The sequence below is a fragment of the Bombina bombina genome, chromosome 4, assembly GCF_027579735.1.
Source record: "Bombina bombina isolate aBomBom1 chromosome 4, aBomBom1.pri, whole genome shotgun sequence".
NCBI lineage: Eukaryota > Metazoa > Chordata > Amphibia > Anura > Bombinatoridae > Bombina > Bombina bombina.
The window spans coordinates 12,856,005-12,881,519 of record NC_069502.1 but is presented as its reverse complement, the minus strand read 5'-3'; the positions used below and the strand labels follow the sequence as shown (position 1 = coordinate 12,881,519).

The window sequence follows — 25,515 nt, the reverse complement described above, 5'->3', positions numbered from 1 at the left end:
TTGCGTACTAAGCCTGGTTTTCTTCCGAAAGTTGTTTCCAACAAGAATATTAACCAGGAGATAGTTGTACCTTCTTTGTGTCCGAATCCAGTTTCAAAGAAGGAACGTTTGTTGCACAATTTGGACGTAGTCCGTGCTCTAAAATTCTATTTAGAGGCCACTAAAGATTTCAGACAAACTTCTTCTTTGTTTGTTGTTTATTCTGGTAAAAGGAGAGGTCAAAAAGCAACTTCTACCTCTCTTTCTTTTTGGCTTAAAAGCATTATCCGATTGGCTTATGAGACTGCCGGACAGCAGCCTCCTGAAAGAATCACAGCTCACTCCACTAGGGCTGTGGCTTCCACATGGGCCTTCAAGAACGAGGCTTCTGTTGACCAGATATGTAAGGCAGCGACTTGGTCTTCACTGCACACTTTTGCCAAATTTTACAAATTTGATACTTTTGCTTCTTCAGAGGCTATTTTTGGGAGAAAGGTTTTGCAAGCCGTGGTGCCTTCCATTTAGGTGACCTGATTTGCTCCCCCCCTTCATCCGTGTCCTAAAGCTTTGGTATTGGTTCCCACAAGTAAGGATGACGCCGTGGACCGGACACACCTATGTTGGAGAAAACAGAATTTATGCTTACCTGATAAATTACTTTCTCCAACGGTGTGTCCGGTCCACGGCCCGCCCTGGTTTTTTTAATCAGGTCTGATGAATTATTTTCTCTAACTACAGTCACCACGGTATCATGTGATTTCTCCTATGCATATTTCCTCCTGTACGTCGGTCGAATGACTGGGGTAGGCGGAGCCTAGGAGGGATCATATGACCAGCTTTGCTGGGCTCTTTGCCATTTCCTGTTGGGGAAGAGAATATCCCACAAGTAAGGATGACGCCGTGGACCGGACACACCGTTGGAGAAAGTAATTTATCAGGTAAGCATAATTCTGTTTTTCATTTCGCTGATATTACAAGTGAGACCCCAGCGGTTTTGCGCAAGCGGTATTGTGCAAGCTATTTTCATTTCGCTGATATTACAAGTGAGACCCCAGTGGTTTTGCGCAAGCGGTATTGTGTAAGCCATTTTCATTTCGCTGATATTACAAGTGAGACCACAGCGGTTTTGCGCAAGCGGTATTGTGTTTTTGCAAGCTATTTTCATTTCGCTGATATTACAAGTGAGACCCCAGCGGTTTTGCGCAAGCGGTATTGTGTTTTTGCAAGCTATTTTCATTTCGCTGATATTACAAGTGAGACCCCCAGCGGTTTTGCGCAAGCGGTATTGTGCAAGCTATTTTCATTTCGCTGATATTACAAGTGAGACCCCAGCGGTTTTGCGCAAGCGGGTATTGTGTTTTTGCAAGCTATTTTCATTTCGCTGATATTACAAGTGAGACCCCAGCGGTTTTGCGCAAGCGGTATTGTGTAAGCCATTTTCATTTCGCTGATATTACAAGTGAGACCCCAGCGGTTTTGCGCAAGCGGTATTGTGTAAGCCATTTTCATTTTGCTGATATTACAAGTGAGACCCCAGCGGTTTTGCGCAAGCGGTATTGTGTAAGCCATTTTCATTTTGCTGATATTACAAGTGAGACCCCAGCGGTTTTGCGCAAGCGGTATTGTGTAAGCCATTTCATTTCGCTGATATTACAAGTGAGACCCCAGCTGTTTTGCGCAAGCGGTATTGTGCAAGCTATTTTCATTTCGCTGATATTACAAGTGAGACCCCAGCGGTTTTGCGCAAGCGGTATTGTGTAAGCTATTTCATTTCGCTGATATTACAAGTGAGACCCCAGCGGTTTTGCGCAAGCGGTATTGTGTTTTTGCAAGCTATTTTCATTTCGCTGATATTACAAGTGAGACCCCAGCGATTTTGCGCAAGCGGTATTGTGTAAGCCATTTTCATTTCGCTGATATTACAAGTGAGACCTTAGCGGTTTTGCGCAAGCGGTATTGTGTAAGCCATTTTCATTTCGCTGATATTACAAGTGAGACCCCAGCGGTTTTGCGCAAGCGGTATTGTGCAAGCTATTTTCATTTAGCTGATATTACAAGTGAGACCCCAGCGGTTTTGCGCAAGCGGTATTGTGTAAGCTATTTTCATTTCGCTGATATTACAAGTGAGACCCCAGCGGTTTTGCGCAAGCGGTATTGTGTAAGCCATTTTCATTTTGCTGATATTACAAGTGAGACCCCAGCGGTTTTGCGCAAGCAGTATTGTGTAAGCCATTTTCATTTCGCTGATATTACAAGTGAGACCCCAGCGGTTTTGCGCAAGCGGTATTTTGTAAGCCATTTTCATTTTGCTGATATTACAAGTGAGACCCCAGCGGTTTTGCGCAAGCGGTATTGTGTTTTTGCAAGCTATTTTCATTTCGCTGATATTGCAAGTGAGACCCCAGCGGTTTTGCGCAAGCGGTATTGTGTAAGCCATTTTCATTTCGCTGATATTACAAGTGAGACCCCAGCGGTTTTGCGCAAGCGGTATTGTGTAAGCCATTTTCATTTTGCTGATATTACAAGTGAGACCCCAGCGGTTTTGCGCAAGCGGTATTGTGCAAGCTATTTTCATTTCGCTGATATTACAAGTGAGACCCCAGCGGTATTGTGTTTTTGCAAGCTATTTTCATTTCGCTGATATTGCAAGTGAGACCCCAGCGGTTTTGCGCAAGCGGTATTGTGTAAGCTATTTTCATTTCGCTGATATTACAAGTGAGACCCCAGCGGTTTTGCCCAAGCGGTATTGTGCAAGCTATTTTCATTTCGCTGATATTACAAGTGAGACCCCCAGCGGTTTTGCGTAAGCGGTATTGTGTAAGCCATTTTCATTTTGCTGATATTACAAGTGAGACCCCAGCGGTTTTGCGCAAGCGGTATTGTGTTTTTGCAAGCTATTTTCATTTCGCTGATATTGCAAGTGAGACCCCAGCGGTTTTGCGCAAGCGGTATTGTGTAAGCTATTTTCATTTCGCTGATATTGCAAGTGAGACCCCAGCGGTTTTGCGCAAGCGGTATTGTGCAAGCTATTTTCATTTTGCTGATATTACAAGTGAGACCCCAGCGGTTTTGCGCAAGCGGTATTGTGTAAGCCATTTTCATTTCGCTGATATTACAAGTGAGACCCCAGCGGTTTTGCGCAAGCGGTATTGTGTAAGCTATTTTCATTTCGCTGATATTGCAAGTGAGACCCCAGTGGTTTTGCGCAAGCGGTATTGTGTAAGCTATTTTCATTTCGCTGATATTACAAGTGAGACCCCAGCGGTTTTGCGCAAGCGGTATTGTGTAAGCTATTTTCATTTCGCTGATATTACAAGTGAGACCCCAGCGGTTTTGCGCAAGCGGTATTGTGTAAGCCATTTTCATTTTGCTGATATTACAAGTGAGACCCCAGCGGTTTTGCGCAAGCGGTATTGTGTAAGCCATTTTCATTTTGCTGATATTACAAGTGAGACCCCAGCGGTTTTGCGCAAGTGGTATTGTGTTTTTGCAAGCTATTTTCATTTCGCTGATATTGCAAGTGAGACCCCAGCGGTTTTGCGCAAGCGGTATTGTGTAAGCTATTTTCATTTCGCTGATATTGCAAGTGAGACCCCAGCGGTTTTGCGCAAGCGGTATTGTGTAAGCTATTTTCATTTCGCTGATATTACAAGTGAGACCCCAGCGGTTTTGCGCAAGCGGTATTGTGCAAGCTATTTTCATTTCGCTGATATTACAAGTGAGACCCCAGCGGTTTTGCGCAAGCGGTATTGTGTAAGCCATTTTCATTTTGCTGATATTACAAGTGAGACCCCAGCGGTTTTGCGCAAGCGGTATTGTGTTTTTGCAAGCTATTTTCATTTCGCTGATATTGCAAGTGAGACCCCAGCGGTTTTGCGCAAGCGGTATTGTGTAAGCCATATAATTTCGCTGAAAATACAAGTGAGACCCCAGCGGTTTTGCGCAAGCGGTATTGTGTAAGCCATTTTCATTTCGCTGATATAACAAGTGAGACCCCAGCGGTTTTGCGCAAGCGGTATTGTGTAAGCCATTTTCATTTTGCTGATATTACAAGTGAGACCCCAGCGGTTTTGCGCAAGCGGTATTGTGTAAGCCATTTTCATTTTGCTGATATTACAAGTGAGACCCCAGCGGTTTTGCGCAAGCGGTATTGTGTTTTTGCAAGCTATTTTCATTTTGCTGATATTGCAAGTGAGACCCCAGCGGTTTTGCGCAAGCGGTATTGTGTAAGCTATTTTCATTTCGCTGATATTACAAGTGAGACCCCAGCGGTTTTGCGCAAGCGGTATTGTGCAAGCTATTTTCATTTCGCTGATATTACAAGTGAGACCCCAGCGGTTTTGCGCAAGCGGTATTGTGTAAGCTATTTTCATTTCGCTGATATTACAAGTGAGACCCCAGCGGTTTTGCGCAAGCGGTATTGTGTAAGCTATTTTCATTTCGCTGATATTACAAGTGAGACCCCAGCGGTTTTGCGCAAGCGGTATTGTGCAAGCTATTTTCATTTCGCTGATATTACAAGTGAGACCCCAGCGGTTTTGCGCAAGCAGTATTGTGTAAGCTATTTTCATTTCGCTGATATTACAAGTGAGACCCCAGCGGTTTTGCGCAAGCGGTATTGTGTAAGCTATTTTCATTTCGCTGATATTACAAGTGAGACCCCAGCGGTTTTGCGCAAGCGGTATTGTGCAAGCTATTTTCATTTCGCTGATATTACAAGTGAGACCCCAGCGGTTTTGCGCAAGCGGTATTGTGTAAGCCATTTTCATTTCGCTGATATTACAAGTGAGACCCCAGCGGTTTTGCGCAAGCGGTATTGTGTTTTTGCAAGCTAATTTCATTTCTCTGATATTACAAGTGAGACCCCAGCGCTTTTGCGCAAGCGGTATTGTGCAAGCTATTTTCATTTGCTGATATTACAAGTGAGACCCCAGCGGTTTTGCGCAAGCGGTATTGTGTAAGCTATTTTCATTTTGCTGATATTACAAGTGAGACCCCAGCGGTTTTGCGCAAGCGGTATTGTGTAAGCTATTTTCATTTTGCTGATATTACAAGTGAGACCCCAGTGGTTTTGCGCAAGCGGTATTGTGTTTTTGCAAGCTATTTTCATTTCGCTGATATTGCAAGTGAGACCCCAGCGGTTTTGCGCAAGCGGTATTGTGTAAGCTATTTTCATTTCGCTGATATTACAAGTGAGACCCCAGCGGTTTTGCGCAAGCGGTATTGTGTTTTTGCAAGCTATTTTCATTTCGCTGATATTACAAGTGAGACCCCAGTGGTTTTGCGCAAGCGGGTATTGTGTTTGTGCAAGCTATTTTCATTTCGCTGATATTGCAAGTGAGACCCCAGCGGTTTTGCGCAAGCTATTTTCATTTCGCTGATATTACAAGTGAGACCCCAGCGGTTTTGCGCAAGCGGTATTGTGTAAGCCATTTTCATTTCGCTGATATTACAAGTGAGACCCCAGCGGTTTTGCGCAAGCGATATTGTGTAAGCCATTTTCATTTTGCTGATATTACATGTGAGACCCCAGCGGTTTTGCGCAAGCGGTATTGTGTTTTTGCAAGCTATTTTCATTTCGCTGATATTGCAAGTGAGACCCCAGCGGTTTTGCGCAAGCGGTATTGTGTTTTTGCAAGCTATTTTCATTTCGCTGATATTACAAGTGAGACCCCAGCGGTTTTGCGCAAGCGGTATTGTGCAAGCTATTTTCATTTCGCTGATATTACAAGTGAGACCCCAGCGGTTTTGCGCAAGCGGTATTGTGTAAGCCATTTTCATTTCGCTGATATTACAAGTGAGACCCCAGCGGTTTTGCGCAAGCGGTATTGTGTAAGCCATTTTCATTTTGCTGATATTACAAGTGAGACCCCAGTGGTTTTGCGCAAGCGGTATTGTGTAAGCCATTTTCATTTTGCTGATATTACAAGTGAGACCCCAGCGGTTTTGCGCAAGCGGTATTGTGTTTTTGCAAGCTATTTTCATTTCGCTGATATTACAAGTGAGACCCCAGCGGTTTTGCGCAAGCGGTATTGTGTTTTTGCAAGCTATTTTCATTTCGCTGATATTGCAAGTGAGACCCCAGCGGTTTTGCGCAAGCTATTTTCATTTCGCTGATATTACAAGTGAGACCCCAGCGGTTTTGCGCAAGCTATTTTCATTTCGCTGATATTACAAGTGAGACCCCAGCGGTTTTGCGCAAGCGGTATTGTGTAAGCTATTTTCATTTCGCTGATATTACAAGTGAGACCCCAGCGGTTTTGCGCAAGCGGTATTGTGTAAGCCATTTTCATTTTGCTGATATTACAAGTGAGACCCCAGCGGTTTTGCGCAAGCGGTATTGTGTTTTTGCAAGCTATTTTCATTTTGCTGATATTACAAGTGAGACCCCAGCGGTTTTGCGCAAGCGGTATTGTGCAAGCTATTTTCATTTCGCTGATATTACAAGTGAGACCCCAGCGGTTTTGCGCAAGCGGTATTGTGTTTTTGCAAGCTATTTTCATTTCGCTGATATTACAAGTGAGACCCCAGTGGTTTTGCGCAAGCGGTATTGTGCAAGCTATTTTCATTTCGCTGATATTACAAGTGAGACCCCAGCGGTTTTGCGCAAGCGGTATTGTGTAAGCCATTTTCATTTCGCTGATATTACAAGTGAGACCCCAGCGGTTTTGCGCAAGCGGTATTGTGTAAGCCATTTTCATTTCGCTGATATTACAAGTGAGACCCCAGCGGTTTTGCGCAAGCGGTATTGTGTAAGCCATTTTCATTTCGCTGATATTACATGTGAGACCCCAGCGGTTTTGCGCAAGCGGTATTGTGTTTTTGCAAGCTATTTTCATTTTGCTGATATTACAAGTGAGACCCCAGCGGTTTTGCGCAAGCGGTATTGTGCAAGCTATTTTCATTTGCTGATATTACAAGTGAGACCCCAGCGGTTTTGCGCAAGCGGTATTGTGTAAGCCATTTTCATTTCGCTGATATTACAAGTGAGACCCCAGTGGTTTTGCGCAAGCGGTATTGTGTAAGCTATTTTCATTTTGCTGATATTACAAGTGAGACCCCAGCGGTTTTGCGCAAGCGGTATTGTGTAAGCTATTTTCATTTCGCTGATATTACAAGTGAGACCCCAGCGGTTTTGCGCAAGCGGTATTGTGTAAGCCATTTTCATTTTGCTGATATTACAAGTGAGACCCCAGCGGTTTTGCGCAAGCGGTATTGTGTAAGCCATTTTCATTTTGCTGATATTACAAGTGAGACCCCAGCGGTTTTGCGCAAGCGGTATTGTGTTTTTGCAAGCTATTTTCATTTCGCTGATATTGCAAGTGAGACCCCAGCGGTTTTGCGCAAGCGGTATTGTGTAAGCCATTTTCATTTCGCTGATATTACAAGTGAGACCCCAGCGGTTTTGCGCAAGCGGTATTGTGTAAGCCATTTTCATTTTGCTGATATTACAAGTGAGACCCCAGCGGTTTTGCGCAAGCGGTATTGTGTAAGCTATTTTCATTTCGCTGATATTACAAGTGAGACCCCAGCGGTATTGTGTTTTTGCAAGCTATTTTCATTTCGCTGATATTGCAAGTGAGACCCCAGCGGTTTTGCGCAAGCGGTATTGTGTAAGCTATTTTCATTTCGCTGATATTACAAGTGAGACCCCAGCGGTTTTGCGCAAGCGGTATTGTGCAAGCTATTTTCATTTCGCTGATATTGCAAGTGAGACCCCAGCGGTTTTGCGCAAGCGGTATTGTGTAAGCCATTTTCATTTTGCTGATATTTCAAGTGAGACCCCAGCGGTTTTGCGCAAGCGGTATTGTGTAAGCTATTTTCATTTCGCTGATATTGCAAGTGAGACCCCAGTGGTTTTGCGCAAGCGGTATTGTGTAAGCTATTTTCATTTTGCTGATATTACAAGTGAGACCCCAGCGGTTTTGCGCAAGCGGTATTGTGTAAGCTATTTTCATTTCGCTGATATTACAAGTGAGACCCCAGCGGTTTTGCGCAAGCGGTATTGTGTAAGCCATTTTCATTTTGCTGATATTACAAGTGAGACCCCAGCGGTTTTGCGCAAGCGGTATTGTGTAAGCCATTTTCATTTAGCTGATATTACAAGTGAGACCCCAGCGGTTTTGCGCAAGCGGTATTGTGTAAGCCATTTTCATTTTGCTGATATTACAAGTGAGACCCCAGCGGTTTTGCGCAATCGGTATTGTGTAAGCTATTTTCATTTCGCTGATATTACAAGTGAGACCCCCAGCGGTTTTGCGCAAGCGGTATTGTGCAAGCTATTTTCATTTCGCTGATATTACAAGTGAGACCCCAGCGGTTTTGCGCAAGCGGTATTGTGTAAGCCATTTTCATTTTGCTGATATTACAAGTGAGACCCCAGCGGTTTTGCGCAAGCGGTATTGTGTTTTTGCAAGCTATTTTCATTTCGCTGATATTGCAAGTGAGACCCCAGCGGTTTTGCGCAAGCGGTATTATGTAAGCCATTTTAATTTCGCTGATATTACAAGTGAGACCCCAGCGGTTTTGCGCAAGCGGTATTGTGTAAGCCATTTTCATTTCGCTGATATAACAAGTGAGACCCCAGCGGTTTTGCGCAAGCGGTATTGTGTAAGCCATTTTCATTTTGCTGATATTACAAGTGAGACCCCAGCGGTTTTGCGCAAGCGGTATTGTGTAAGCCATTTTCATTTTGCTGATATTACAAGTGAGACCCCAGCGGTTTTGCGCAAGCGGTATTGTGTTTTTGCAAGCTATTTTCATTTTGCTGATATTGCAAGTGAGACCCCAGCGGTTTTGCGCAAGCGGTATTGTGTAAGCCATTTTAATTTCGCTGATATTACAAGTGAGACCCCAGCGGTTTTGCGCAAGCGGTATTGTGCAAGCTATTTTCATTTCGCTGATATTACATGTGAGACCCCAGCGGTTTTGCGCAAGCGGTATTGTGTAAGCTATTTTCATTTCGCTGATATTACAAGTGAGACCCCAGCGGTTTTGCGCAAGCGGTATTGTGTAAGCTATTTTCATTTCGCTGATATTACAAGTGAGACCCCAGCGGTTTTGCGCAAGCGGTATTGTGTAAGCAATTTTCATTTCGCTGATATTACAAGTGAGACCCCAGCGGTTTTGCGCAAGCAGCATTGTGTAAGCTATTTTCATTTCGCTGATATTACAAGTGAGACCCCAGCGGTTTTGCGCAAGCGGTATTGTGCAAGCTATTTTCATTTCGCTGATATTACAAGTGAGACCCCAGCGGTTTTGCGCAAGCGGTTTTGTGTAAGCTATTTTCATTTCGCTGATATTACAAGTGAGACCCCAGCGGTTTTGCGCAAGCGGTATTGTGCAAGCTATTTTCATTTCGCTGATATTACAAGTGAGACCCCAGCGGTTTTGCGCAAGCGGTATTGTGTAAGCCATTTTCATTTCGCTGATATTACAAGTGAGACCCCAGCGGTTTTGCGCAAGCGGTATTGTGTTTTTGCAAGCTATTTTCATTTCTCTGATATTACAAGTGAGACCCCAGCGGTTTTGCGCAAGCGGTATTGTGCAAGCTATTTTCATTTGCTGATATTACAAGTGAGACCCCAGCGGTTTTGCGCAAGCGGTATTGTGTAAGCTATTTTCATTTTGCTGATATTACAAGTGAGACCCCAGCGGTTTTGCGCAAGCGGTATTGTGTAAGCTATTTTCATTTTGCTGATATTACAAGTGAGACCCAGCGGTTTTGCGCAAGCGGTTTTGTGTAAGCCATTTTCATTTCGCTGATATTACAAGTGAGACCCCAGCGGTTTTGCGCAAGCGGTATTGTGTAAGCCATTTTCATTTTGCTGATATTACAAGTGAGACCCCAGTGGTTTTGCGCAAGCGGTATTGTGTTTTTGCAAGCTATTTTCATTTCGCTGATATTGCAAGTGAGACCCCAGCGGTTTTGCGCAAGCGGTATTGTGTAAGCTATTTTCAATTTCGGCTGTTATTACAAGTGAGACCCCCAGCGGTTTTGCGGCAAGCGGTATTGTGCAAGCTATTTTCATTTCGCTGATATTACAAGTGAGACCCCAGCGGTTTTGCGCAAGCGGTATTGTGTAAGCCATTTTCATTTCGCTCGATATTACAAGTGAGACCCCAGCGGTTTTGCGCAAGCGGTATTGTGTAAGCTATTTTCATTTCGCTGATATTACAAGTGAGACCCCAGCGGTTTTGCGCAAGCGGTATTGTGTTTTTGCAAGCTATTTTCATTTCGCTGATATTACAAGTGAGACCCCAGCGGTTTTGCGCAAGCGGTATTGTGCAAGCTATTTTCATTTCGCTGATATTACAAGTGAGACCCCAGCGGTTTTGCGCAAGCGGTATTGTGTAAGCTATTTTCATTTCGCTGATATTACAAGTGAGACCCCAGCGGTTTTGCGCAAGCGGTATTGTGTAAGCCATTTTCATTTCGCTGATATTACAAGTGAGACCCCAGCGGTTTTGCGCAAGCGGTATTGTGTAAGCCATTTTCATTTCGCTGATATTACAAGTGAGACCCCAGCGGTTTTGCGCAAGCGGTATTGTGTAAGCCATTTTCATTTCGCTGATATTACAAGTGAGACCCCAGCGGTTTTGCGCAAGCGGTATTGTGTAAGCCATTTTCATTTTGCTGATATTACAAGTGAGACCCCAGCGGTTTTGCGCAAGCGGTATTGTGTAAGCCATTTTCATTTCGCTGATATTACAAGTGAGACCCCAGCTGTTTTGCGCAAGCGGTATTGTGCAAGCTATTTTCATTTCGCTGATATTACAAGTGAGACCCCAGCGGTTTTGCGCAAGCGGTATTGTGTAAGCTATTTTCATTTCGCTGATATTACAAGTGAGACCCCAGCGGTTTTGCGCAAGCGGTATTGTGTTTTTGCAAGCTATTTTCATTTCGCTGATATTACAAGTGAGACCCCAGCGGTTTTGCGCAAGCGGTATTGTGTAAGCCATTTTCATTTCGCTGATATTACAAGTGAGACCCCTAGCGGTTTTGCGCAAGCGGTATTGTGTAAGCCATTTTCATTTCGCTGATATTACAAGTGAGACCCCAGCGGTTTTGCGCAAGCGGTATTGTGCAAGCTATTTTCATTTAGCTGATATTACAAGTGAGACCCCAGCGGTTTTGCGCAAGCGGTATTGTGTAAGCTATTTTCATTTCGCTGATATTACAAGTGAGACCCCAGCGGTTTTGCGCAAGCGGTATTGTGTAAGCCATTTTCATTTTGCTGATATTACAAGTGAGACCCCAGCGGTTTTGCGCAAGCAGTATTGTGTAAGCCATTTTCATTTCGCTGATATTACAAGTGAGACCCCAGCGGTTTTGCGCAAGCGGTATTTTGTAAGCCATTTTCATTTTGCTGATATTACAAGTGAGACCCCAGCGGTTTTGCGCAAGCGGTATTGTGTTTTTGCAAGCTATTTTCATTTCGCTGATATTGCAAGTGAGACCCCAGCGGTTTTGCGCAAGCGGTATTGTGTAAGCCATTTTCATTTCGCTGATATTACAAGTGAGACCCCAGCGGTTTTGCGCAAGCGGTATTGTGTAAGCCATTTTCATTTTGCTGATATTACAAGTGAGACCCCAGCGGTTTTGCGCAAGCGGTATTGTGCAAGCTATTTTCATTTCGCTGATATTACAAGTGAGACCCCAGCGGTATTGTGTTTTTGCAAGCTATTTTCATTTCGCTGATATTGCAAGTGAGACCCCAGCGGTTTTGCGCAAGCGGTATTGTGTAAGCTATTTTCATTTCGCTGATATTACAAGTGAGACCCCAGCGGTTTTGCCCAAGCGGTATTGTGCAAGCTATTTTCATTTCGCTGATATTACAAGTGAGACCCCAGCGGTTTTGCGTAAGCGGTATTGTGTAAGCCATTTTCATTTTGCTGATATTACAAGTGAGACCCCAGCGGTTTTGCGCAAGCGGTATTGTGTTTTTGCAAGCTATTTTCATTTCGCTGATATTGCAAGTGAGACCCCAGCGGTTTTGCGCAAGCGGTATTGTGTAAGCTATTTTCATTTCGCTGATATTGCAAGTGAGACCCCAGCGGTTTTGCGCAAGCGGTATTGTGCAAGCTATTTTCATTTTGCTGATATTACAAGTGAGACCCCAGCGGTTTTGCGCAAGCGGTATTGTGTAAGCCATTTTCATTTCGCTGATATTACAAGTGAGACCCCAGCGGTTTTGCGCAAGCGGTATTGTGTAAGCTATTTTCATTTCGCTGATATTGCATGTGAGACCCCAGTGGTTTTGCGCAAGCGGTATTGTGTAAGCTATTTTCATTTCGCTGATATTACAAGTGAGACCCCAGCGGTTTTGCGCAAGCGGTATTGTGTAAGCTATTTTCATTTCGCTGATATTACAAGTGAGACCCCAGCGGTTTTGCGCAAGCGGTATTGTGTAAGCCATTTTCATTTAGCTGATATTACAAGTGAGACCCCAGCGGTTTTGCGCAAGCGGTATTGTGTAAGCCATTTTCATTTTGCTGATATTACAAGTGAGACCCCAGCGGTTTTGCGCAAGTGGTATTGTGTTTTTGCAAGCTATTTTCATTTCGCTGATATTGCAAGTGAGACCCCAGCGGTTTTGCGCAAGCGGTATTGTGTAAGCTATTTTCATTTCGCTGATATTGCAAGTGAGACCCCAGCGGTTTTGCGCAAGCGGTATTGTGTAAGCTATTTTCATTTCGCTGATATTACAAGTGAGACCCCAGCGGTTTTGCGCAAGCGGTATTGTGCAAGCTATTTTCATTTCGCTGATATTACAAGTGAGACCCCAGCGGTTTTGCGCAAGCGGTATTGTGTAAGCCATTTTCATTTTGCTGATATTACAAGTGAGACCCCAGCGGTTTTGCGCAAGCGGTATTGTGTTTTTGCAAGCTATTTTCATTTCGCTGATATTGCAAGTGAGACCCCAGCGGTTTTGCGCAAGCGGTATTGTGTAAGCCATTTTAATTTCGCTGATATTACAAGTGAGACCCCAGCGGTTTTGCGCAAGCGGTATTGTGTAAGCCATTTTCATTTCGCTGATATAACAAGTGAGACCCCAGCGGTTTTGCGCAAGCGGTATTGTGTAAGCCATTTTCATTTTGCTGATATTACAAGTGAGACCCCAGCGGTTTTGCGCAAGCGGTATTGTGTAAGCCATTTTCATTTTGCTGATATTACAAGTGAGACCCCAGCGGTTTTGCGCAAGCGGTATTGTGTTTTTGCAAGCTATTTTCATTTTGCTGATATTGCAAGTGAGACCCCAGCGGTTTTGCGCAAGCGGTATTGTGTAAGCTATTTTCATTTCGCTGATATTACAAGTGAGACCCCAGCGGTTTTGCGCAAGCGGTATTGTGCAAGCTATTTTCATTTCGCTGATATTACAAGTGAGACCCCAGCGGTTTTGCGCAAGCGGTATTGTGTAAGCTATTTTCATTTCGCTGATATTACAAGTGAGACCCCAGCGGTTTTGCGCAAGCGGTATTGTGTAAGCTATTTTCATTTCGCTGATATTACAAGTGAGACCCCAGCGGTTTTGCGCAAGCGGTATTGTGCAAGCTATTTTCATTTCGCTGATATTACAAGTGAGACCCCAGCGGTTTTGCGCAAGCAGTATTGTGTAAGCTATTTTCATTTCGCTGATATTACAAGTGAGACCCCAGCGGTTTTGCGCAAGCGGTATTGTGTAAGCTATTTTCATTTCGCTGATATTACAAGTGAGACCCCAGCGGTTTTGCGCAAGCGGTATTGTGCAAGCTATTTTCATTTCGCTGATATTTTACAAGTGAGACCCCAGCGGTTTTGCGCAAGCGGTATTGTGTAAGCCATTTTCATTTCGCTGATATTACAAGTGAGACCCCAGCGGTTTTGCGCAAGCGGTATTGTGTTTTTGCAAGCTAATTTCATTTCTCTGATATTACAAGTGAGACCCCAGCGCTTTTGCGCAAGCGGTATTGTGCAAGCTATTTTCATTTGCTGATATTACAAGTGAGACCCCAGCGGTTTTGCGCAAGCGGTATTGTGTAAGCTATTTTCATTTTGCTGATATTACAAGTGAGACCCCAGCGGTTTTGCGCAAGCGGTATTGTGTAAGCTATTTTCATTTTGCTGATATTACAAGTGAGACCCCAGTGGTTTTGCGCAAGCGGTATTGTGTTTTTGCAAGCTATTTTCATTTCGCTGATATTGCAAGTGAGACCCCAGCGGTTTTGCGCAAGCGGTATTGTGTAAGCTATTTTCATTTCGCTGATATTACAAGTGAGACCCCAGCGGTTTTGCGCAAGCGGTATTGTGTTTTTGCAAGCTATTTTCATTTCGCTGATATTACAAGTGAGACCCCAGTGGTTTTGCGCAAGCGGTATTGTGTTTTTGCAAGCTATTTTCATTTCGCTGATATTGCAAGTGAGACCCCAGCGGTTTTGCGCAAGCTATTTTCATTTCGCTGATATTACAAGTGAGACCCCAGCGGTTTTGCGCAAGCGGTATTGTGTAAGCCATTTTCATTTCGCTGATATTACAAGTGAGACCCCAGCGGTTTTGCGCAAGCGATATTGTGTAAGCCATTTTCATTTTGCTGATATTACATGTGAGACCCCAGCGGTTTTGCGCAAGCGGTATTGTGTTTTTGCAAGCTATTTTCATTTCGCTGATATTGCAAGTGAGACCCCAGCGGTTTTGCGCAAGCGGTATTGTGTTTTTGCAAGCTATTTTCATTTCGCTGATATTACAAGTGAGACCCCAGCGGTTTTGCGCAAGCGGTATTGTGCAAGCTATTTTCATTTCGCTGATATTACAAGTGAGACCCCAGCGGTTTTGCGCAAGCGGTATTGTGTAAGCCATTTTCATTTCGCTGATATTACAAGTGAGACCCCAGCGGTTTTGCGCAAGCGGTATTGTGTAAGCCATTTTCATTTTGCTGATATTACAAGTGAGACCCCAGTGGTTTTGCGCAAGCGGTATTGTGTAAGCCATTTTCATTTTGCTGATATTACAAGTGAGACCCCAGCGGTTTTGCGCAAGCGGTATTGTGTTTTTGCAAGCTATTTTCATTTCGCTGATATTACAAGTGAGACCCCAGCGGTTTTGCGCAAGCGGTATTGTGTTTTTGCAAGCTATTTTCATTTCGCTGATATTGCAAGTGAGACCCCAGCGGTTTTGCGCAAGCTATTTTCATTTCGCTGATATTACAAGTGAGACCCCAGCGGTTTTGCGCAAGCTATTTTCATTTCGCTGATATTACAAGTGAGACCCCAGCGGTTTTGCGCAAGCGGTATTGTGTAAGCCATTTTCATTTCGCTGATATTACAAGTGAGACCCCAGCGGTTTTGCGCAAGCGGTATTGTGTAAGCCATTTTCATTTTGCTGATATTACAAGTGAGACCCCAGCGGTTTTGCGCAAGCGGTATTGTGTTTTTGCAAGCTATTTTCATTTTGCTGATATTACAAGTGAGACCCCAGCGGTTTTGCGCAAGCGGTATTGTGCAAGCTATTTTCATTTCGCTGATATTACAAGTGAGACCCCAGCGGTTTTGCGCAAGCGGTATTGTGTTTTTGCAAGCTATTTTCATTTCGCTGATATTACAAGTGAGACCCCAGTGGTTTTGCGCAAGCGGTATTGTGCAAGCTATTTTCATTTCGCTGATATTACAAGTGAGACCCCAGCGGTTTTGCGCAAGCGGTATTGTGTAAGCCATTTTCATTTCGCTGATATTACAAGTGAGACCCCAGCGGTTTTGCGCAAGCGGTATTGTGTAAGCCATTTTCATTTCGCTGATATTACAAGTGAGACCCCAGCGGTTTTGCGCAAGCGGTATTGTGTAAGCCATTTTCATTTCGCTGATATTACATGTGAGACCCCAGCGGTTTTGCGCAAGCGGTATTGTGTTTTTGCAAGCTATTTTCATTTTGCTGATATTACAAGTGAGACCCCAGCGGTTTTGCGCAAGCGGTATTGTGCAAGCTATTTTCATTTGCTGATATTACAAGTGAGACCCCAGCGGTTTTGCGCAAGCGGTATTGTGTAAGCCATTTTCATTTCGCTGATATTACAAGTGAGACCCCAGTGGTTTTGCGCAAGCGGTATTGTGTAAGCTATTTTCATTTTGCTGATATTACAAGTGAGACCCCAGCGGTTTTGCGCAAGCGGTATTGTGTAAGCTATTTTCATTTCGCTGATATTACAAGTGAGACCCCAGCGGTTTTGCGCAAGCGGTATTGTGTAAGCCATTTTCATTTTGCTGATATTACAAGTGAGACCCCAGCGGTTTTGCGCAAGCGGTATTGTGTAAGCCATTTTCATTTTGCTGATATTACAAGTGAGACCCCAGCGGTTTTGCGCAAGCGGTATTGTGTTTTTGCAAGCTATTTTCATTTCGCTGATATTGCAAGTGAGACCCCAGCGGTTTTGCGCAAGCGGTATTGTGTAAGCCATTTTCATTTCGCTGATATTACAAGTGAGACCCCAGCGGTTTTGCGCAAGCGGTATTGTGTAAGCCATTTTCATTTCGCTGATATTACAAGTGAGACCCCAGCGGTTTTGCGCAAGCGGTATTGTGTAAGCCATTTTCATTTTGCTGATATTACAAGTGAGACCCCAGCGGTTTTGCGCAAGCGGTATTGTGCAAGCTATTTTCATTTCGCTGATATTACAAGTGAGACCCCAGCGGTATTGTGTTTTTGCAAGCTATTTTCATTTCGCTGATATTGCAAGTGAGACCCCAGCGGTTTTGCGCAAGCGGTATTGTGTAAGCTATTTTCATTTCGCTGATATTACAAGTGAGACCCCAGCGGTTTTGCGCAAGCGGTATTGTGCAAGCTATTTTCATTTCGCTGATATTACAAGTGAGACCCCAGCGGTTTTGCGTAAGCGGTATTGTGTAAGCCATTTTCATTTTGCTGATATTACAAGTGAGACCCCAGCGGTTTTGCGCAAGCGGTATTGTGTAAGCTATTTTCATTTCGCTGATATTGCAAGTGAGACCCCAGTGGTTTTGCGCAAGCGGTATTGTGTAAGCTATTTTCATTTCGCTGATATTACAAGTGAGACCCCAGCGGTTTTGCGCAAGCGGTATTGTGTAAGCTATTTTCATTTCGCTGATATTACAAGTGAGACCCCAGCGGTTTTGCGCAAGCGGTATTGTGTAAGCCATTTTCATTTTGCTGATATTACAAGTGAGACCCCAGCGGTTTTGCGCAAGCGGTATTGTGTAAGCCATTTTCATTTTGCTGATATTACAAGTGAGACCCCAGCGGTTTTGCGCAAGCGGTATTGTGTAAGCCATTTTCATTTTGCTGATATTACAAGTGAGACCCCAGCGGTTTTGCGCAATCGGTATTGTGTAAGCTATTTTCATTTCGCTGATATTACAAGTGAGACCCCAGCGGTTTTGCGCAAGCGGTATTGTGCAAGCTATTTTCATTTCGCTGATATTACAAGTGAGACCCCAGCGGTTTTGCGCAAGCGGTATTGTGTAAGCCATTTTCATTTTGCTGATATTACAAGTGAGACCCCAGCGGTTTTGCGCAAGCGGTATTGTGTTTTTGCAAGCTATTTTCATTTCGCTGATATTGCAAGTGAGACCCCAGCGGTTTTGCGCAAGCGGTATTATGTAAGCCATTTTAATTTCGCTGATATTACAAGTGAGACCCCAGCGGTTTTGCGCAAGCGGTATTGTGTAAGCCATTTTCATTTCGCTGATATAACAAGTGAGACCCCAGCGGTTTTGCGCAAGCGGTATTGTGTAAGCCATTTTCATTTTGCTGATATTACAAGTGAGACCCCAGCGGTTTTGCGCAAGCGGTATTGTGTAAGCCATTTTCATTTTGCTGATATTACAAGTGAGACCCCAGCGGTTTTGCGCAAGCGGTATTGTGTTTTTGCAAGCTATTTTCATTTTGCTGATATTGCAAGTGAGACCCCAGCGGTTTTGCGCAAGCGGTATTGTGTAAGCTATTTTCATTTCGCTGATATTACAAGTGAGACCCCAGCGGTTTTGCGCAAGCGGTATTGTGCAAGCTATTTTCATTTCGCTGATATTACATGTGAGACCCCAGCGGTTTTGCGCAAGCGGTATTGTGTAAGCTATTTTCATTTCGCTGATATTACAAGTGAGACCCCAGCGGTTTTGCGCAAGCGGTATTGTGTAAGCTATTTTCATTTCGCTGATATTACAAGTGAGACCCCAGCGGTTTTGCGCAAGCGGTATTGTGCAAGCTATTTTCATTTCGCTGATATTACAAGTGAGACCCCAGCGGTTTTGCGCAAGCAGCATTGTGTAAGCTATTTTCATTTCGCTGATATTACAAGTGAGACCCCAGCGGTTTTGCGCAAGCGGTATTGTGCAAGCTATTTTCATTTCGCTGATATTACAAGTGAGACCCCAGCGGTTTTGCGCAAGCGGTATTGTGTAAGCTATTTTCATTTCGCTGATATTACAAGTGAGACCCCAGCGGTTTTGCGCAAGCGGTATTGTGCAAGCTATTTTCATTTCGCTGATATTACAAGTGAGACCCCAGCGGTTTTGCGCAAGCGGTATTGTGTAAGCCATTTTCATTTCGCTGATATTACAAGTGAGACCCCAGCGGTTTTGCGCAAGCGGTATTGTGTTTTTGCAAGCTATTTTCATTTCTCTGATATTACAAGTGAGACCCCAGCGGTTTTGCGCAAGCGGTATTGTGCAAGCTATTTTCATTTGCTGATATTACAAGTGAGACCCCAGCGGTTTTGCGCAAGCGGTATTGTGTAAGCTATTTTCATTTTGCTGATATTACAAGTGAGACCCCAGCGGTTTTGCGCAAGCGGTATTGTGTAAGCTATTTTCATTTTGCTGATATTACAAGTGAGACCCCAGCGGTTTTGCGCAAGCGGTTTTGTGTAAGCCATTTTCATTTCGCTGATATTACAAGTGAGACCCCAGCGGTTTTGCGCAAGCGGTATTGTGTAAGCCATTTTCATTTTGCTGATATTACAAGTGAGACCCCAGTGGTTTTGCGCAAGCGGTATTGTGTTTTTGCAAGCTATTTTCATTTCGCTGATATTGCAAGTGAGACCCCAGCGGTTTTGCGCAAGCGGTATTGTGTAAGCTATTTTCATTTCGCTGATATTACAAGTGAGACCCCAGCGGTTTTGCGCAAGCGGTATTGTGTAAGCCATTTTCATTTTGCTGATATTACAATTGAGACCCCAGCGGTTTTGCACAAGCGGTATTGTGCAAGCTATTTTCATTTCGCTGATATTACAAGTGAGACCCCAGCGGTTTTGCGCAAGCGGTATTGTGTAAGCCATTTTCATTTTGCTGATATTACAAGTGAGACCCCAGCGGTTTTGCGCAAGCGGTATTGTGTAAGCCATTTTCATTTCGCTGATATTACAAGTGAGACCCCAGCGGTTTTGCGCAAGCGATATTGTGTAAGCCATTTTCATTTTGCTGATATTACATGTGAGACCCCAGCGGTTTTGCGCAAGCGGTATTGTGTTTTTGCAAGCTATTTTCATTTCGCTGATATTGCAAGTGAGACCCCAGCGGTTTTGCGCAAGCGGTATTGTGTTTTTGCAAGCTATTTTCATTTCCCTGATATTACAAGTGAGACCCCAGCGGTTTTGCGCAAGCGGTATTGTGCAAGCTATTTTCATTTCGCTGATATTACAAGTGAGACCCCAGCGGTTTTGCGCAAGCGGTATTGTGTAAGCCATTTTCATTTCGCTGATATTACAATTGAGACCCCAGCGGTTTTGCGCAAGCGGTATTGTGTAAGCCATTTTCATTTTGCTGATATTACAAGTGAGACCCCAGTGGTTTTGCGCAAGCGGTATTGTGTAAGCCATTTTCATTTTGCTGATATTACAAGTGAGACCCCAGCGGTTTTGCGCAAGCGGTATTGTGTTTTTGCAAGCTATTTTCATTTCGCTGATATTACAAGTGAGACCCCAGCGGTTTTGCGCAAGCGGTTTTGTGTTTTTGCAAGCTATTTTCATTTCGCTGATATTGCAAGTGAGACCCCAGCGGTTTTGCGCAAGCTATTTTCATTTCGCTGATATTACAAGTGAGACCCCAGCGGTTTTGCGCAAGCTATTTTCATTTCGCTGATATTACAAGTGAGACCCCAGCGGTTTTGCGCAAGCGGTATTGTGTAAGCCATTTTCATTTCGCTGATATTACAAGTGAGACCCCAGCGGTTTTGCGCAAGCGGTATTGTGTAAGCCATTTTCATTTTGCTGATATTACAAGTGAGACCCCAGCGGTTTTGCGCAAGCGGTATTGTGTTTTTGCAAGCTATTTTCATTTCGCTGATATTACAAGTGAGACCCCAGCGGTTTTGCGCAAGCGGTATTGTGCAAGCTATTTTCATTTCGCTGATATTACAAGTGAGACCCCAGCGGTTTTGCGCAAGCGGTATTGTGTTTTTGCAAGCTATTTTCATTTCGCTGATATTACAAGTGAGACCCCAGCGGTTTTGCGCAAGCGGTATTGTGTTTTTGCAAGCTATTTTCATTTCGCTGATATTACAAGTGAGACCCCAGTGGTTTTGCGCAAGCGGTATTGTGCAAGCTATTTTCATTTCGCTGATATTACAAGTGAGACCCCAGCGGTTTTGCGCAAGCGGTATTGTGTAAGCCATTTTCATTTCGCTGATATTACAAGTGAGACCCCAGCGGTTTTGCGCAAGCGGTATTGTGTAAGCCATTTTCATTTCGCTGATATTACAAGTGAGACCCCAGCGGTTTTGCGCAAGCGGTATTGTGTAAGCCATTTTCATTTCGCTGATATTACATGTGAGACCCCAGCGGTTTTGCGCAAGCGGTATTGTGTTTTTGCAAGCTATTTTCATTTTGCTGATATTACAAGTGAGACCCCAGCGGTTTTGCGCAAGCGGTATTGTGTAAGCTATTTTCATTTCGCTGATATTACAAGTGAGACCCCAGCGGTTTTGCGCAAGCGGTATTGTGTAAGCTATTTTCATTTTGCTGATATTACAAGTGAGACCCCAGCGGTTTTGCGCAAGCGGTATTGTGTAAGCCATTTTCATTTCGCTGATATTACAAGTGAAGTAAAATTGGGAAATTGCCATTTACGCTTCAATTACCTCAATCGCAGAGCTGTGTTTAACTGTTGTCCAAAACAAAATAGTTGCACAAAACACTTAAACCCAAGGGACACTGAACCCAAATTTTTTTCTTTTGTGATTCAGATAGAGCAGCAATTTTAAGTAACTTTCTAATTTACTCCTATTATCAATTTTTATTCATTCTCTTGGTATCTTTATTTGAAATGCAAGAATGTAAGTTTAGATTCCGGACCATTTTTGGTGAACAACCTGGGTTGTTCTTGCTGATTGGTGGATAAATTCATCCGCCAATAAAAAAAGTGCTGTCCAGAGTAGTGAACCAAAAAAAGCTTAGATGCCTTTTTTTTCAAGATAAGAAAGCAAGAGAACGAAGAAAAATTGATAATAGTAAATTAGAAAGTTGTTTAAAATGTTATGCTCTATCTGAATCACAAAAGAAAAAAATTGGGTTCAGTGTCCCTTTAAAAGATACATTACACAGTACAGTTACAATGTTACAAACGCATACACATATAGCACTCAAATCCCACACAAATAATGTAACAACTATAGGATGGTAAGCGTCAACAAAAGAAATAACAATGAAACTTTATTAGGTATAATGGGTACATTAAAAACAACTAGAGAAATATGGGCTGGATACAATCACACCAGGAAACAAATTATATGCAGTTACTTAGGTCAGTATAGAGATGGGGTCGACAAAATAGACCTTAAATGTGTGTCTCCCCTACTAGATTATTGTTACGGCTTGAAGGAAAAATAGAAATTCTCAAATTGTGTTGATGCAAACAGTATATATGATGATTTAACGCTCAGAAATGCAACCATTCAATATGTAGCACTGCTTGCTACGACACTTGTATAATAACAGGGTATTGTATTCCCACAGCAATTGTGTATGTGTATTTGTATACTGTGCCTAAAAGTCCTTTAATGGTAGCCAGGTTTAGATTGCTCTAATTATTGTGTTCATTATCACCAAGCAATCTTAATATTGAGTATCCAAAGGTATAGAAAAAATATCTATGGGAATCAGAGGCGGAAACTTGGAAGAAATCCTATTGAAGAAAGAAAGTCTTTGGATCTACCTCATGAACTGCCCACTAGGTCTTAATGAAAATATTTTTTTTTTACATATCTCTGACAATATATATTCAATCCAGTAAATGCTCTCCAATTCACGTATTTACTCTTATTCACTATATTGTGTTAGTGATTTTTATTCACTCAGTCATTTTCACTTATTACTAAAAATGATAAACAAATATAGATGAGTACACTTCATCTCCTGTAAATAGCACAGGACCGGAATTTTTTCACAACTTTCACACAATTCGGTCATTTGTGATCAAATAGCGGTCAGTTACACCAGTTCACGTATCACACTTTGGTGACTATCAAAAGATGTAGGTTGTCACGAAGCAACCATCTACTGTTATTGAGACATATATAATTGTCCCAATACACTTAATGTTAGGTGATATGGGTCCAGTAATTGATCACTATATTCATAGAATGTAACTATTAATACCTGGTCACTTACCAGGCAATACTCTTCATTTATTAACATTAGGGATGCACCGAGATGAAAATTCTGGACCGAAACAGATACCGAAAATTCAGGATGCCCTTGGCCAAAAAACTAAACCGAAATTTCTTTTTTTCTTTTTTTAACTACAGTGTGTGTGTAGCTGAGAGAGCTTGTAGGCGGGAAAGCTCCAACAAATGGGCATGGTCACTTGTGTACCGTAGGGCGTGATCTGCAGTGAAACTGGTGGAGCTCTACAAGGGAGAGTGTGGTTATAGCCAGACAACAATACGAGGTGGACATGTGTTTTGTTTTTGGGTGTAGTTATCCGTGCAATGGGCGTGGCTGCTCCTTATCGTCTCTCATCTTATCTCCGCCTAGTTCCTGGTTAGGGTCTCACACTGACCCGTCAGATTATATGTCCGGAGCCCCAAATGGAGACTGCCTATCACCAGGGCCACCGGACTTGGCTACAACCTTACGTGCAAGGTGGTTATAGAAAGTTACTGTGCTTTTTTGTATACACTGTCTGGTGGGTGCTAATTTGTACCGACTGTGTGCGAGCTTGGGGCTTATGTATATATAGTGTGCACGCACAAGAGGCTGATGTATGAGCACTGTATATAAGGCTTATACATATTCACTGTGTGTGCTTAGGGCTGTGTCTGATAATATCAAGTGTTTAGAAACATCCCCTTTGAATACTGTATTCAGAACTTATCGGTTATTTGTAGAGCGCCAACAGATTCCGCACCTTATGCTAAGGATAGACATGTAACTCAATAGAACAGGGGAGGGCTGTACATTTTTAGCCATTTTGGTCCTCTTTGGGTCGGCGGCCCACATTTTGGTGCATCGCTAGTATTATTCTTTATTTAGTTCTGTGTAACAGAATCAGATTTAACCATTTTTTTTTATTTTTTTTACCAATTATTAAAATAAAGTATAGTCCTAGAAAACTATTATTAAATGCAAAACCGTAAGTCAAGTAATGAACTCAAACAGCAGCTCTAGGCTGGCATCACATTTTAAATATGCTACACAATTTTACCAAAAATAAAAGGCAAAAAAAACGAAATAACCAAAAATGCCATTTTCGGCCGAAATTTTGGTGCATCCCTAATTAACATTTATTTGTATTGATAATTTTTTTCTCCACAGTCACAAATTCCTCTAACTAATCGAGAGCACAATTTAGGAAACCATGAAGTAACATCATTTGTTACCATGCGCAAGTAGAAATAATACCTTTTGGATGTCTCATATACAGTAAAAAAGATGGAATCTATCTAAGAAATCGCATACGCTCTAATAATGACTATTGGATTTGACGTACAATAACAGCATACTTACCATAATAACACAGTAAAACGTCATGATGATCCAGGCTGCAACTGCCGATGACTAATATAATCACGCAGTGATGCACCCGATACAGAATGGATCTGATTCGCCAACACCAAATAATAGGAGTGGTTATATGTCACAAAAAGCCGCAGAAACTGGCGGAACATGTCAGGAGAAGGGGCAAGTTTAATAATCTAGTAGAAAATTAGGGCTGCTAATATGATATCTGAGCTATCACAATTGAATTCTCAGATTTATTAGGCTAATTATTTGGGGTCTGACTCCGTTCTAGCATTGACCTGAGGTCTTGTATGTTCTGGGGTGCAATCTTTTTTCCTTTTATTATATACGATCTGCTCTAAGAGGGTCTGCTGAATTGATTATCTGTTAAAGTAACATTGTCTGTTTAAGTATAGCAGTTAGCTAACCCAGTGTACAGCGTGTCATGTGATGTCACTCGGTGTACAGCGTGTCATGTGATGTCACTCGGTGTACAGCTTGTCATGTGATGTCACTCGATGAACAGCTTGTCATGTGATGTCACTCAGTGTACAGCGTGTCATGTGATGTCACTCAGTGTACAGCGTGTCATATGATGTCACTCAGTGTACAGCGTGTCATGTGATGTCACTCAGTGTACAGCGTGTCATGTGATGTCACTCAGTGTACAGCTTGTCATGTGATGTCACTCAGTGTACAGCGTGTCATGTGATGTCACTCGGTGTACAGCGTGTCATGTGATGTCACTCGGTGTACAGCGTGTCATGTGATGTCACTCGGTGTACAGTGTGTCATGTGATGTCACTCAGTGTACAGCGTGTCATGTGATGTCACTCAGTGTACAGCTGTGTCATGTGATGTCACTCGGTGTACAGCGTGTCATGTGATGTCATTCGGTGTACAGCGTGTCATGTGATGTCACTCGGTGTACAGCGTGTCATGTGATGTCACTCGGTGTACAGCGTGTCATGTGATGTCACTCGGTGTACAGCGTGTCATGTGATGTCACTCAGTGTACAGCGTGTCATGTGATGTCACTCAGTGTACAGCGTGTCATGTGATGTCACTCGGTGTACAGCGTGTCATGTGATGTCACTCGGTGTACAGCGTGTCATGTGATGTCACTCGGTGTACAGCGTGTCATGTGATGTCACTCGGTGTACAGCGTGTCATGTGATGTCACTCGGTGTACAGCGTGTCATGTGATGTCACTCGGTGTACAGCGTGTCATGTGATGTCACTCAGGGTACAGCGTGTCATGTGATGTCACTCAGTGTACAGCGTGTCATGTGATGTCACTCAGTGTACAGCGTGTCATGTGATGTCACTCAGTGTACAGCGTGTCATGTGATGTCACTCAGTGTACACATACCTCCCAACATTTCGAAATTCAAAAGATGGACAACCCCCCCACCTGCGGCAAAAAATTGAAATGTGGTGGGCAGGAGCATGGACGGCGCTAAAAAATAAATAAATCATAAGGCCAAAGTAATATAAATAAAATTCTAAATAAAGTCATATATTTTAATACACTTAGGCAGCAAATCAAACACAAGCTCAAACCACTGGTATAGCTATGTGAGCTATGTATTTATTT

The 25,515-nt window shown here is 43.2% G+C and overlaps 1 protein-coding gene across 1 annotated transcript in view; it reads right to left on the bottom strand.

Moving 5' to 3' along the window:
- FNDC4 (fibronectin type III domain containing 4) overlaps positions 1-25,300 on the bottom strand; it is a 110,117-nt gene extending 84,817 nt beyond the window's left edge. The window contains exon 1 of the mRNA XM_053710943.1: positions 25,291-25,300. Coding sequence (XP_053566918.1) covers positions 25,291-25,300 — 10 coding nt within the window. The remainder of the gene's footprint in view (positions 1-25,290) is intronic.
- Positions 25,301-25,515: the final 215 nt, after the last annotated feature.